Source organism: Poeciliopsis prolifica, unplaced genomic scaffold (assembly GCF_027474105.1).
Source record: "Poeciliopsis prolifica strain line A6 unplaced genomic scaffold, Auburn_PproV2 SCAFFOLD036, whole genome shotgun sequence".
NCBI classification, from domain to species: Eukaryota; Metazoa; Chordata; class Actinopteri; order Cyprinodontiformes; family Poeciliidae; genus Poeciliopsis; species Poeciliopsis prolifica.
Window position 1 is genome coordinate 4,330,009 of NW_026562411.1, and position 12,926 is coordinate 4,342,934.

The following is a 12,926-nucleotide window of genomic DNA, read 5'->3' on the forward strand; positions in this document are numbered from 1 at the left end:
TGTGGGCCACATTAAATATTTAAAATTGTGGTCAATGGATGGAATGGCATCATAGCGTAAAGAGCTTGCTATCTTTTAGTCATCAATAGCTACACACTTCCAAATGTTATGTGACCACCATATTTGTTCAAGAACAGAGCTTCATGGAAATGATTTCCATGGCCCAGATGCTGCAGTCAGGCCTTAAATTACAAATTGCAATGAAAAGCATCAAATGCATCAGTGCAAAGTATTCAGCCACTTTGGTCTACACTGCAGTGTAGCCATGTTTTCAAGGTGAGGAGTCAAGCATCACCATTTAAGTCCAGTAAAGGTAGAAAAACAAATACTTTTGGCATTAAATAATATATTCATTAATCTGTCCATCAGCTCAAGATTAAGTCTGAACTATGATAATCAAGTCTAAAAGTTTGCAGCCTGTGCATCCTATCTGCAAATTCTAAATTTTCCTCAAGATCTAAATTACATGAAACAGGTCATGCAACCCTAACCCATGCAACAGCATCTACTAAAACAGAACTGGTCTTGGAGTAGGACACAATGTCTGCCTCTTCAGCATTAGCAGTTATATGATGATTCTTGTTAGTGTCTTGGATTAGATGAGTTATACCTTTTTTAGTTGTTTTACAAATGACATGAGCATCACAGACAGCAGAGCCCTCAGCATTAGAAACTTGACAAACGTAGAGTCCAGCTGCTTCTTCTCTGTCACTGTTGAGGACTTCCAGAACGCAAGATGAATCTGTGGTTTTGACATTGTATTTGTATGAGGCCCAGATTGGCAAGCCGTCCTTCGTCCAGCTCACATGGACCCGCTGACTCCCAGTGTATGTGCACATCAGAGTCAGCTTATCACCCAGACTGTATGAAGTGTCTTCTAGCTTTTTCACAAAACACACCGGTTCTGAGAGGAGCAACAGTAGTTAGGGTTAGTCATGTCATGGCCTAATCTGTTAGAACTTCAATGAATGTTAAGGGGTGTTACCTAGTCTAACATGAGCATGACAGGAATCAGAACTAGTAGCATTTGATATTTCACAGGAATATTTCCCAGCAGCCTCTTCTCTGTCGCTGTTGAGAACTTCTAGGACACATGAGCTCTTTGTGGTCTTAACGTTGTACTTGTAGGAGGCCCAGATTGGCTTTCCATCCTTTTTCCAGCTCACATACACAGGCTGGCTGCCTAGATATGTGACCTGAAGCTTCAGAGGCTCACCAACCCTAAAGGTCGTGTCTTCCAGTTTCTTCACAAAGCACACGGGTTCTACAAGAAGCAAGGATGTTAGGAATTAGTAGGGAAAGGTAAGTGTTTTATTTTATTAGAGGTTAGCAGGAATCATATATTCATGTTTGAACAATTTTAATTATTACTTGACCATAATAGTCAAAATAATGTTCTTTAGATTGCTTTGGGCCTGGAACAATGTTCTCTGTTGCAAAGACTAGAAAACAGGAAAACTCCAAATTTTAATGACAATTTTAGCCAAATATTTGAGTGATTAGTTTCTGTGTGTTATCAAGTATGTTTTACTTCCCCAAAACTAAAAATTGGAAGCCTTTTTTTTTTTGGAGAAGAGATTAGCACCAAATATCACTGAGCTGCTATGGCTGATCAGCTCTTTTAACTGCTTTGTGGTTTGTATTTTACCTAGTTTGACCAGGGCAGAGCAGATAGCACTGTTCTCAGAGTTAGAGATTTCACAAGAGTATCTTCCTGCTGCTTCTAGCCGGTCACTGTTGAGAACCTCCAAGATGGAGGAATTATCTGTAGTCTTTACGTTGTACTTATAAGAAGCCCAGATGGGTCTGCCATCTTTCCTCCAGCTCACGTAGACCCTGGGGCTGCCACTGAAACCGCAGTACAGCGACAGCGGCTCCCCAAGCCTGAACGTCGTGTCTTCCAGCTTTTTGATGAAGCTCACAGGTTCTACAAGAGCCAATGTTTTGGGTTATTTATGTTCACATCTAGCAAATGACTGGTTATATGAGTAGGCAAAGATGATTTGATCATTAATAAAGCAATGATGATGGGACGTAGTAGCGGTTTTACCTATCTTGACCATAGCATGGCAGATGTCAGTACCCTCACAATTGGAAATCTCGCAAGAATACTGTCCTTCAGCTTCCCGTCTGTCACTGTTTAGAACTTCCAGGGTGCTTGAGAAGTCGGTCGTTTTAACGTTGTACTTATATGAAGCCCAGATAGGTTTGCCGTCCTTCATCCAGCTGACATAAATCCTCTGACTGCCCGTGAATGTACACTCCAGCGTCAAAGAGTGGCCAATTTTATAGAAGGTGTTTCTCAGCTTTTTCACAAACCGAACAGGTTCTAAGAAATCAGTAAGCAATGGAAGTGTTAGATGATGATAATTAGTCTTTTAAATAAGCTGGTTACAGACGACAAAGAAGACACAATTTGATTAGTTATTCTTGCAAAGAAATATGCATGTGAGTGAATTAAGAGTTTACCTAATTTCACATTAGCATGGCAGACATCGCTTCCTGCTGCATTAGAAATTTCACATGTGTATCTTCCCACAGCTTCTTCCCGATCACTGTTGAGGACTTCCAAGATACATGTATCATAAGAAGTCTTGACGTTGTACTTGTACGAGGCCCAGATTAACTTGTCATCTTTTTTCCAGGTCACGTGTATCCTCTGACTCCCAATGTATGTGCACTTCAGGGTCAAAGGCTCCCGGAGTCTGAAATATGTGTCTTCCAGCTTGTTCACAAAGCGAGGGGGTTCTGAGAGGGGTAATGTTTGGGTTAGTTGTGTGGAGTATGCAAGCAGACAGGTTGAAAGAAGTAGTTTGAATCAGCTGTGATTATTGCATTACTCTTTGAAGAGCATAAAAAACCCCTTGAGCTACTGTAGCTGGAGGAGTTAGTTAAATTAAGTGAAACCAGAAGTGTCAACAGTTTTTGAATTTACCTAGGCTGACATGCGCATGGCAAACATCACTTCCAGCTCCATTAGAAATCTCGCAAGTGTATGTTCCTGCTGCTTCAGGCTTGTCACTGTTCAGAACCTCCAGAATGCAGGTAGAGTCTGTGGTTTTAACGTTGTACTGATAAGAGGCCCAGATCAGCTTGTTGTCCTTTTTCCATGTCACATACACCCTCTGGCTCCCAGTGTATGTGCAGACTAGTTTCAGCGGCTCCCCAACCATGAAAGTTGTGTCTTCCAGCTTCTTGATAAAACACACGGGCTCTAAGAAAGGCAATGGTGATTTAAGAAATCTGATCAAAATACCATATACTTTGTCTCAGAGTATTTATCCCAAGAAAGGTGTTTTTTTTTGTTTGTTTTTTTAAAAAGTCACCTTTACTATGTTGACATTGAGCTTTAGAAAGATTTTTTTTTAACGCAAAACTTTTTTAATCTGAAAAATAGAGTATATAATGCAAGCATCACCTTTCACTGTCACTCTGCAAGTGGCAGCGGCTGAACCGACCCGGTTCTCAGCCTTGCAGGTGTATTCACCATCGTCAGACTTAGTTGTCTTGACCAGATTCAAAGTGGCAATACCATTTGAGAAATCCATGGCGCAAAGGTGGGACTTTCTCAGCTTTCCACCAGCCTTAAACCAAGCTACTGAGATATCAGGACTTCCTGCAATACCACATTTCAGGGTGACTGCATCACCCATTGTTACCTCCACCGGCTCCATCCGATCGACAAAGTATGGTCGCTCTAAATGAAAGATGAGGATGATAGTTTTAGTACAAATGTTAAGGTGCAAATAAATATCTTAAAGAATGAGATAATTAGAGATGGATAGTAAATAGGTATTAGAGTGGAAGCTAAAGAACTAAATATAACATGCAAGAGTTCCTTTGTTTTTACCTAGAATTGAAATGTGTGCTTCACATTTGTCACTTCCTACTCCGTTGTCCACTTCGCAAGAGTATGTGCCAGCTGCCTCCATTCTGTCAGAGTTAAGAACCTCCAGTATGCAGGAGTTGTCTGTGGTGATCACCGTGTACTCATATGAGGCCCAGATGAGTTTCCCATCCTTCTTCCAGGTCACGTTTACCCTGGGTGTTCCTGAGAAAGTGACCTCAAGCCTCAGGGGCTTACCCTTCTCAGAAGAGATATCCCTCAGCTTCTTCACAAAGTGGACTGGCTCTAAGGGACGCAATTCCATTAATCAGTTACACAAAAGTCACCTTTCAGTGCGGATGCTTAGAAGAGTTTCATGCGGACAAACCTTTCACAAAAAGATGGAGAGGGCAGCTTTCCTTTCCTGCGTTGTTTATGACCTGGCATGTGTATTCTCCTGCATGGGATTTATCAACTCTATGAAGCACCAAAGTGGCTACATCAGCCTTCAATGAGATCTCACAGCCTCTTCCATGTTGCATTTCTTTGGCTCCCCTGAACCACTTGACTTGCAGCGGGGCACTGCCTTTTACTTTAGCTAAGAAAGTTACATTTTTGCCAGGCAAGATTTCTTTGGGTTCAGGAGTTTCCAAAAATGAAGGAGGTTCTGGTTTAAGATAAAAAAGATTGGTTGTGGGATAAGTAATGTGTTTCCATATCAATCTGATTCCATCCTTAAAGACTCCAAGTCTTTACTAACCTGTCACATTAAATGAGGCACTGGTCTCACTGGCTCCTGCAGCATTCACTGCTTTGCAGGTGTATTTCCCAGAATCGGACATACTGACAGTTGAAATTTGCAGTCTGTAGTTATTATCTGTGGAGCTGATGTTATAGGAGGGACTACTCTTGATCTCCCTGCCATTATGGAACCAGGAAATTGTTAAAGGAGAAGATCCAGAAGCTTTGCACTCCATCTCACCAGGCCTTCCCACAACAAAGTGGGTATCTTTAAGCTTCTTCATGAAACTTGGAGGAATCATCTTATCTGTAGTCAAAGAACATGTCGAGTCAATTATTTGAACTACCTGCGGGATAAATTTTCTCCTAAGATAAAGAGAGCATCTGCATAAAGTTCACCAACCTGATACTGAGAGCTTGATTTTGCAAGAAGCTGTACCAACGTGATTTGCAACCTCTAGTTTATATTCTCCAGCATCCGCTTTGTCAGCAGAACGGATCTTCAGAACAGCAATTTTCTTTGCGAAAGATGTCTGATATTTGGCACCAGAACTGAGGGCTTTGTTGTCCTTGAACCATTTTGTTTTCAATTCTGGTGAACCAGACACTGCAACTTCAATAGAAGCATTTTCTCCTGATGTGATACTCATGGATTCTGGACTATCCACAATGGCAGCAGGTTCTAAAGTTGTGGAAAGAAAACTTTAGAGCTAACGGTATAGTAGCATTGCAGTAAACTTGTATGTAAGATTCTACAAACCTAAAACAGTAACTTGGGAGACTGACTCCACCACTCCAGAGTCGTTACTCAGCTGGCAGGTGTATCTACCAGCTGTTGCTGAGTCAGCCTCTGGAACTACAAGAGTGGCCACGTTGTTCTCAAAGGTTATCTTTCTGTTATCACCGTCTCTAAGGACGTGGTCCTTGTCCTGGACCCAGGACACAGTCAAAGGCTCAGAGCCTTTCACTGTGGCTGTAAGTGCTAGTTGCTGGCCAATTCTTACGGACTGGTCGATGAGCTTTGTGACAAACGCTGGTCGTTCTGAATATTTAAAGAAAGATCACAGTTGAGAAGATATGATCCTATGTAAATTTTGTTTGAGAAACTGTCCATTGATTTGGTACAAACCTTTTAGATTGATAGTAGTGTGGCATAACTCACTTCCTACATTGTTTGACACCTTGCACTCATATATGCCAACATCATTCTGCTCAAGTTTCATGACATGAAGAGTAGCAGAGTTGCCCACACTAACAATCTTATGTTTCCAACTCTCTTTTAAGGGCTTTTTGTCTTTGTACCAGTAAACCTGGAAAGGTGGAGTGCCATACATCTCACAGTGAAGACTGGCATCTTTCCCTTGAATTCCCTCCACTGGGTTGGGAGTTTTAGTAAAGGATGGAGACTCTGGAAAAACATGTTTTGATAAATTGAAAGAATTTATCTTCATGAACAGGCAAACCATTATGACAAGCAGTTCATCCAGGCACTGGGTTCAATTTTGTGATCAGGCTTATCGCAAAGTTCAGTCCATGCTTGAGGGATCCTTCCTGGTCTTTATAAGAGCAATCCTCTATGGTAAGGCAACACTTAAATAATGTTCATGCTACTGTATGATCACACCGTAGCGTCCCCTTTACATAAAAAGAGAATTTCATGTAAACAAAAAGGGATGTACCCAAGATCATTCCACCAAAATTGAGAAAAAGCATGTCACTGAACATGGAGACCTCTCAGACTCATGCTATATGACACACTGAAGGTTTGACGGATTCCATGCTGGCATTTTCATACAGGGTCCTAAAGACATTCATGACACAATCAAACAAAATTTGCATCACAGGACATCCATTCCTTCTCTTTCATGCTTCTGAACTTCAGAGGAGACAAATCCACAGTGTAACATATCAGCAAGAAATCCGTTCGATAGCTGACCTTGAACTGTGAGAGTGGTGCTGCAGCTTGCGCTGCCAGCATCATTATGAACCTCACATGTGTAGACTCCATTATCCTCGAGCCTCGCAGACCGTAGCTGGAGGTACGCAGTCGAATCAACGAACATGGCTTTATAATCGCCTCCGTCGCTTATCTTTTGGTCATTTTTGTACCAGCACATTTTCATGAAGCGTGCGCTGTTGGTCTTGCATTCTAAACGGAGTCCCTCACACTGCTTCACAAAGGTTGTGGGAGGCAGTTTCACGATAAACCGAGGAGGCTCTGTGAAGTCAAAAAAAGATTAGGTTACTTTTGCCAACATAAAGCAACACTCGAGCACCTTTGGGATGGATGCAGGATGCAGGAAGGTGACTGAATGCTGCGATGGGAGGAAGGTGATCTCAAAGACAACACAAATATCGCTGGGAGAGGATCGATTGCTCAGAATGAAGACAGAAGAGTGGTAAAATTGATGAAAAAAGATGGGTTAAATGAAAGATGGTGCTGGACAAAAAAAGAATAGTCCAACCTTTCACCAACAATTCCGCTGCGTTTGTCACTGTGCCGGCTTCATTGCTAACTTGGCAAGTATAAACTCCACTATGCATGGCCTCGACTGAGTTGAGCTCCAATGAAGAAGAGTATTTCTCTAAAATGATTGTACACGAGGACCCAGCAATGAGTTTGATGCCATCCTTAAACCATTCCACTGTAAATGGGGGAGTCCCTTCAAAGACTCCTCTGAAGGTCACCGTTGACTGTGGAATAACCGTTTGAGGCTTGATGTCCACCAGAAATGTTGGTGGCACTAAAACCCATACAGAGAAGTTATTATGACACCTATAGCGAAGGCTACTTTTTAAAGAATATTAAATCTGAAAGCTAACCTTTAGCTGTAAGAATTCCGCTGCATACACAGCTTCCAGCTTCATTTGTGACTTTGCAGGAATACTCTCCTGTGTCGCGACCTTCAGTCAGTTTTAACTCCAGGGAAACAGTGCTTCCACTGTGCACAAGTTTGTACTTAGAGCTCTTGATTATCCTTTGTTTTCCTTTGTGCCATTCGACAACAAATGGAAGAGACCCTGACAGTTTGCACTCCATTGTGACCACTGAACCCATCACTGCTTGGATGTTTGATAATTTCTTAACAAATGTGGGAGGAGTCACAGCATCTGTTTCAAACAACATTGGTCTATAATTAGTTGTGTAACTATGACCAGCGTCAACTTTCCATCACTACATTAACTTAGCAGACCCGCATGGCTCTCCTCCAGCTGAAAGGACTGAATTTTACATGGACTGAGGTAGTTCTCATAGACAACCTGATGATTTCTGATTGAAGATTTCTACAATCTTTGAGCAATTTGACACTTACCTGTGAAGCTCAAGCAAACTGGATTTAATATTTATCCCTTAAGCTGTCTTTAGTACCTCTATATGCCATTACAGTGAATTTATAACACAGGAGCAGTGAGATAAGTGAATGTTCAAGCTTAAGCAGAAAAAAACTAGCCCATAATTAATGGAACAGCATTTACTCTCCTTGGCCTTATTTACATAATGACATATATTTCACTTCACAAGTCAAAACAGCAGCAAAAAACTTTAAGAGCTTCTTCTCACTGACATGCTTAGTCTTGAAATTCCTTTTGCGAGCAAATGAATAAAAGAACTAACAGAGATTCTTCCACAGAAAGACAAGACTGGAGGTTCTCCCAAAGCAGGGACCAAGAAGAGAGAGAAATTATATTTGTAATGTAAAATAACCCATGATGCAGGTTTCTACAGTCAAAAATAACCTGAACATATTTATGCTACTGAACCAAGACAACTTCCACGCACAAAAAGTAGGAATTACTTACAATACTAGCTTACAGGATTAGATCACACCCTTCAACTGTACCTCCAGTCACTATTAGATGGAGAATTAGAGCTATTTTGTGGGATGACATACCATCAACACAACATATTGTATTTGACATGCAAACTTCAGCTTCAGCTAAAAGACAAGCCATGTATACTTCTACAGAACCAAAAACCTTTGTGTCTAGGAGTTCAACAAAAATTAAGTCTAAACAAATTAAGTTTAAATAAAAATCACTTGACAACAGAAAAAATAAAAGCAGACTAATCACCACAGAATAAAGAAAAAAACCCAATGGAAGAATTTGATAATTCTGTTTTGCTCCTAAATTCAAGGTATTGCATTCAAGCAAATAACAGTCAGCATCATAGAACAACTGTAATCCATTAGGTGATCAGTGCTGGCATGCATGAAGTCATAGCATAAAACTGCAAAGCATTGAAAATAATGTCACTGTTGATAAATTCTGTTGTTAAAACCAAAAGCTTCAGCTTTCATATAATACACAAAAACATATAACAAAACATTGCGACTGAAAACAAAATCTTAATCCAAAAGTCCAGAACAAGTCCATCCTTAACTGGTCTATATGTGACAAATCCAAATCAGATTAAATTCCTGAATTTCTGATCTGATATCAAACTAAATATTATTCCCAAAAAACCTCATCGCCGTTTTATCAAGCCATATTGGATAACCAACACTTACACGCAGACTTTAGCTTTATGACACCATCACAGGACACAGCTGAACCCACTGTGTTAATGAAGCTTAAAGCTGAACATTTAAGCAAAGAGTTAAGATGAGATTTTCAAACAAATGTGACAAACCTGTCACCGTGACCATGGCAGTACATCTCTGAGTCCCAACTTTGTTCTCAGCCTCACACACATATTTCCCACTGTGGGATAACTGGGCATTTTTCAAATTCAACTCAGAACTGTTGGTTTCATAGGACATCTTAACATGCTCATCTTCAGTGAGCGCGTGATCATCCTTGTTCCATCGGAACGTCATGGGAAGTGCTCCAGAACACATGCATTTCATAGAGATTTCAGAGCCCACCATGCAGGACATGTCCTGTGGTCTTTCAATAAATGACAGTGGTTCTAGTGAAAGAAGACCACAAGTGAGACTGAAGGATCTAGGCAGAAGCTAAACCTTGTTAATTTTCTGATCTAAACAATGCAAAAAGAAAACAGTGTTCTGGAAACCTGGAAAATCAGCAAATAAATCACCTGACATTTTAGCATACACAAAACTTTCCATGAAACTGAGAAGCATGCAGCACAAGACATTCATTTGACTAACCTGTCAAAGAAACCTGGCAAGAACAAGTAGTCTCCCCAGCATCATTTGCAACCGTGCAGCGGTACGTCCCATCATCCCTGCTGTCACAGTCAGATATCTGAAGAGTGACTGTGTCTTTTTGAACATGGATCTGATGTTTTTTGTTGCTTCTGATCAGCTTATCATTGAGGAAGCAACTTATTTCAAATGGCGGGGAACCTGAAACGGTTCCTGTCAGGACAATGTCAGATCCTTTCACAAACTCAGCTGATTCAAAAGGCTTTACAAACACTGGAGGCTCTATGAGAAAGATAATAAAAGTAACATTCAACAATAATATCTGAAAGGAAAGCTTCATCTGATGAGGCAAATCTGGTCCACAGAATCCATCAAGGGACTTTTTTGCTAAAAACACCTTCCAGCACCATTCAGCAAACTTACCTTCCTTTTACACTTCACTGTGGCTTTTAGACAACTATTAACTAAAGAACCATTTTCTGTCATGTTTTCATGTCTACACTTGTAGTTCTACTCATAGGTTGTTACATATATTAATGTTCACACTGCATTTAATTCATTCATCCAACAAAAGATAACTAAGGATGGAAATATGGAACAATGTGGACCAGACAGTAGGATCAGTTTGTAGAGGACAGCTTCTTAGGACAGCACTAACCTTTGACTGTTACTGAGCAGCTGCATTGATCTCTCCCGGCTTCACTGGAAGCCAAACACATATAGTCCCCACTATCTTCTACACAGCAGTTCTCCACCTCCAAGGAGGCTACTGAGCTCTCAAAGGACATCAAGTGTCTGTGGTCAGACATGATTTCAGAGCCATTTTTCATCCATGTGACGGAAATTACAGGAGTTCCCTGTACTTTACAGGACAGCTTCAGAGGCTGACCAGCTTTTAGGAGCCGTGAAGGCTCAAGCTTCATTGTGAATGTGGGAGCTTCTGTAAATTACACAAGAGCAATTACAGTAAACTTTGTAAAGTGGTTAGTGGTAGCAAGGAAACAAGATGGCAGATGAAAGATGGAAGCAGAACCTTTCACGAAGAGGGTGGCAGTGCAATCCACTTTCCCGGCATCATTTGATACTTGGCAGGTATATTTAGCAGATTCACTGGGTTTTACAGAATAAAGCTCTAAAGAGCTTGAGGAGACATCCTTTTTTATGACACACTTTCCTGCAGAGAAAATCTCTTTCTCCTCTCTGAACCATTTAACCACCAGTGGAGCAGACCCAGTGAAGGCTGCTTTTATCACAACGTTGGTTCCTGGTGGAACATCCTGGGACTCAGGTCTTACTGTGAAAGCTGGAGGTTCTGTAAAACAACATTCATGCTTTAAGCCTATCAATAACCTTTGCTCACTTGTATCTGTTGTTAAACTCCTAGTAGACCTAAGACATTGAAACGTCTCTAACCTTTGACTGTCAGGGTTCCACTGGTCTCATTTTCTCCGGCCTTGTTTGAAGCCCGGCACGTATAAACTCCTCCATCGCTTTGATCAAGATGTGTAACTGTCATAGAGGCTGCACTTTCACTGAAATCAAGCTTGTATTTATCATCGCTGTGAATTTCTTTGTCGTCTTTGAACCAAGAAACAACCATTGGTTGTGATCCAGCAACTCTGCACTCCAAGGTGGCATTGCTACCAATACTTCCATCCATCTTTTTTAGAGTTTTAGTGAAGGATGGTGGAACAGCGCGATCTGTGTGACAGGAGAAGCCAAACACGGAACTGTGACAAAAGATCTCTTTTGGAGTTGAAATAATCATGTATTTCTGACTGAAACTAACCTATAACTGTGACTGAGCATGTGCACTCGTCTTTTCCGACTTTATTGGACACCTCCATCTTGTATTCTGAAGTGTCTCCTCTATCTGCAGAAAGTATCTTCAGAACAGCTGTGTTCTCCTTCAGAGTCATCTTATATTTACGACCGCTAATCATCTCTTTGCCATCTTTGAACCATCTGACTTTGAGCTCAGGGCTTCCAGAGATGGTGCACTCAAGCGTTGCCGGTTCACCAACTGTGACACTGATGGACGGCGCTTTCTCTATGATCTTAGCCGGTTCTAAAACACAACACAAGCTTTAGGCTTTATGGACTAACACAGATTAACTGGGAGAATAGCTAGTAAATACAAGTGAGTTCTAACCTTGAATGGTGAGAACAGCCTCACATTTCTGCTGCCCTGCCTCGTTTTCAGCAATGCAAGTATACTTGCCGCCATGTTTTATCCCGACAGAGGTGAAGGAAATGCAAGGAATGCTGTTCTCAAATGTTGTTGCGACACTGGAATCATCATCTATTATCAGCTTAGAGTCTTTCAGCCATTTTATAGAAATTGGAGCTGAGCCTTTCACTACTCCTTGTAGTTTCACTGCATTTCCCAACAACACTGTCGAACTCTCAATCCTCTTTGAGAAGACAGGTGGCTCTGAAATGGCATCAATTATAGTAAACCTTAATAGCTACTGAGGAACCTAGAGTGAAAATCATGCTGATTATTTTTAAACTAACCTTTCTGTTTAACCACGGAGTTAGAGGTCACTGAGCCAACCTCATTTGAAACAACACATTCATAGTCACCAGCATCAGCGCTCTCAAATGTGTGGATCTCCAGAGAGGTCAGTGATCCTTGTGACACTACTCTGTACTTTTTATCTGAGGACAAGCGTTTCTTGTTCTTTTTCCAAGTTACTTCAAATGGTGCAGAACCTGCGATCTCACAATCCAACACAGCTATAGATCCTCTCACTGCTTCTATGAAGGGTGCATCCTTAATGAACGATGGAGGTTCTAATAGGAAACGAACAGCTTGGTAAAGACAAATGTATATTGTATTTTAAATGAAGAATTATGTCAAATGCTGCACACCTTTAACTGTCACTTTGGTGCTGCAGCTCTCACAGCCTGACTCGTTCAGAACCTCACAGCTGTAGCTCCCGCTGTCACTCAACATGACACTGTTTATCTCAAGAATGGCGACACCGTCCTTAAAGCTGGCAGCATATCTGCCACCACTGGACAGCTCACTGTCATTGTAGAACCAGGTGGTGTGAAGCTCGGGCGATCCTTTGACGGTGCACTGCAGCCGAGCTGTGCTACCTCGCTTCCAAACTGTTGTACCCTCCAGTCTCTTTACAAAGACTGGTGGCTCTGCAGGGGTATGGTTAGTCAGAACCATTATATGGAGTTGAAGATGTAATTTAAAAACAAGAAACCAGCATTGAAAACAAAGCTCATTAAGA

General features: G+C 41.3%; 2 protein-coding genes across 3 annotated transcripts in view; both read right to left on the reverse strand.

The window, feature by feature from the left end:
* The window catches only part of LOC129374559 (titin-like), a 150,932-nt gene that overhangs the window by 108,599 nt on the left and 29,407 nt on the right, over positions 1–12,926 (reverse strand). For both annotated transcript variants that reach the window (XM_055053030.1, XM_055053028.1), the window contains exons 43-63: positions 12,553–12,834; positions 12,196–12,474; positions 11,831–12,112; positions 11,468–11,746; positions 11,092–11,379; positions 10,712–10,990; positions 10,337–10,618; positions 9,682–9,960; positions 9,201–9,479; positions 7,391–7,678; positions 7,033–7,311; positions 6,504–6,785; positions 5,697–5,975; positions 5,328–5,609; positions 4,971–5,249; positions 4,587–4,874; positions 4,215–4,493; positions 3,851–4,132; positions 3,419–3,697; positions 2,936–3,214; positions 2,470–2,748 (exon numbers count right to left, since the gene is read on the reverse strand). In XM_055053030.1, the coding sequence (XP_054909005.1) occupies positions 2,470–2,748; positions 2,936–3,214; positions 3,419–3,697; positions 3,851–4,132; positions 4,215–4,493; positions 4,587–4,874; positions 4,971–5,249; positions 5,328–5,609; positions 5,697–5,975; positions 6,504–6,785; positions 7,033–7,311; positions 7,391–7,678; positions 9,201–9,479; positions 9,682–9,960; positions 10,337–10,618; positions 10,712–10,990; positions 11,092–11,379; positions 11,468–11,746; positions 11,831–12,112; positions 12,196–12,474; positions 12,553–12,834 (5,904 nt within the window). The remainder of the gene's footprint in view (positions 1–2,469; positions 2,749–2,935; positions 3,215–3,418; positions 3,698–3,850; positions 4,133–4,214; positions 4,494–4,586; positions 4,875–4,970; positions 5,250–5,327; positions 5,610–5,696; positions 5,976–6,503; positions 6,786–7,032; positions 7,312–7,390; positions 7,679–9,200; positions 9,480–9,681; positions 9,961–10,336; positions 10,619–10,711; positions 10,991–11,091; positions 11,380–11,467; positions 11,747–11,830; positions 12,113–12,195; positions 12,475–12,552; positions 12,835–12,926) is intronic.
* Positions 1,278–2,463, reverse strand: LOC129374561 (titin-like). Its single transcript, XM_055053031.1, has 2 exons — positions 2,051–2,463; positions 1,278–1,927 (listed from the first exon to the last, which is right to left on the reverse strand). The coding sequence occupies exons 1-2, from the start codon at positions 2,220–2,222 to the stop codon at positions 1,542–1,544; spliced, it is 558 nt and encodes a 185-aa protein (XP_054909006.1). The 5' UTR covers positions 2,223–2,463; the 3' UTR covers positions 1,278–1,541.

Bases quoted from the DNA above. Each gene is read 5' to 3' on its own strand.
- LOC129374561 (XM_055053031.1), bottom strand. From the start codon at position 2,222: ATGAAGGACGGCAAACCTATCTGGGCTTCATATAAGTACAACGTTAAA. The intron at 1,928-2,050 runs GTAAAACCGCTA...TGGCTCTTGTAG, and splicing joins CCATGCTATGGTCAAGATAG to AACCTGTGAGCTTCATCAAA.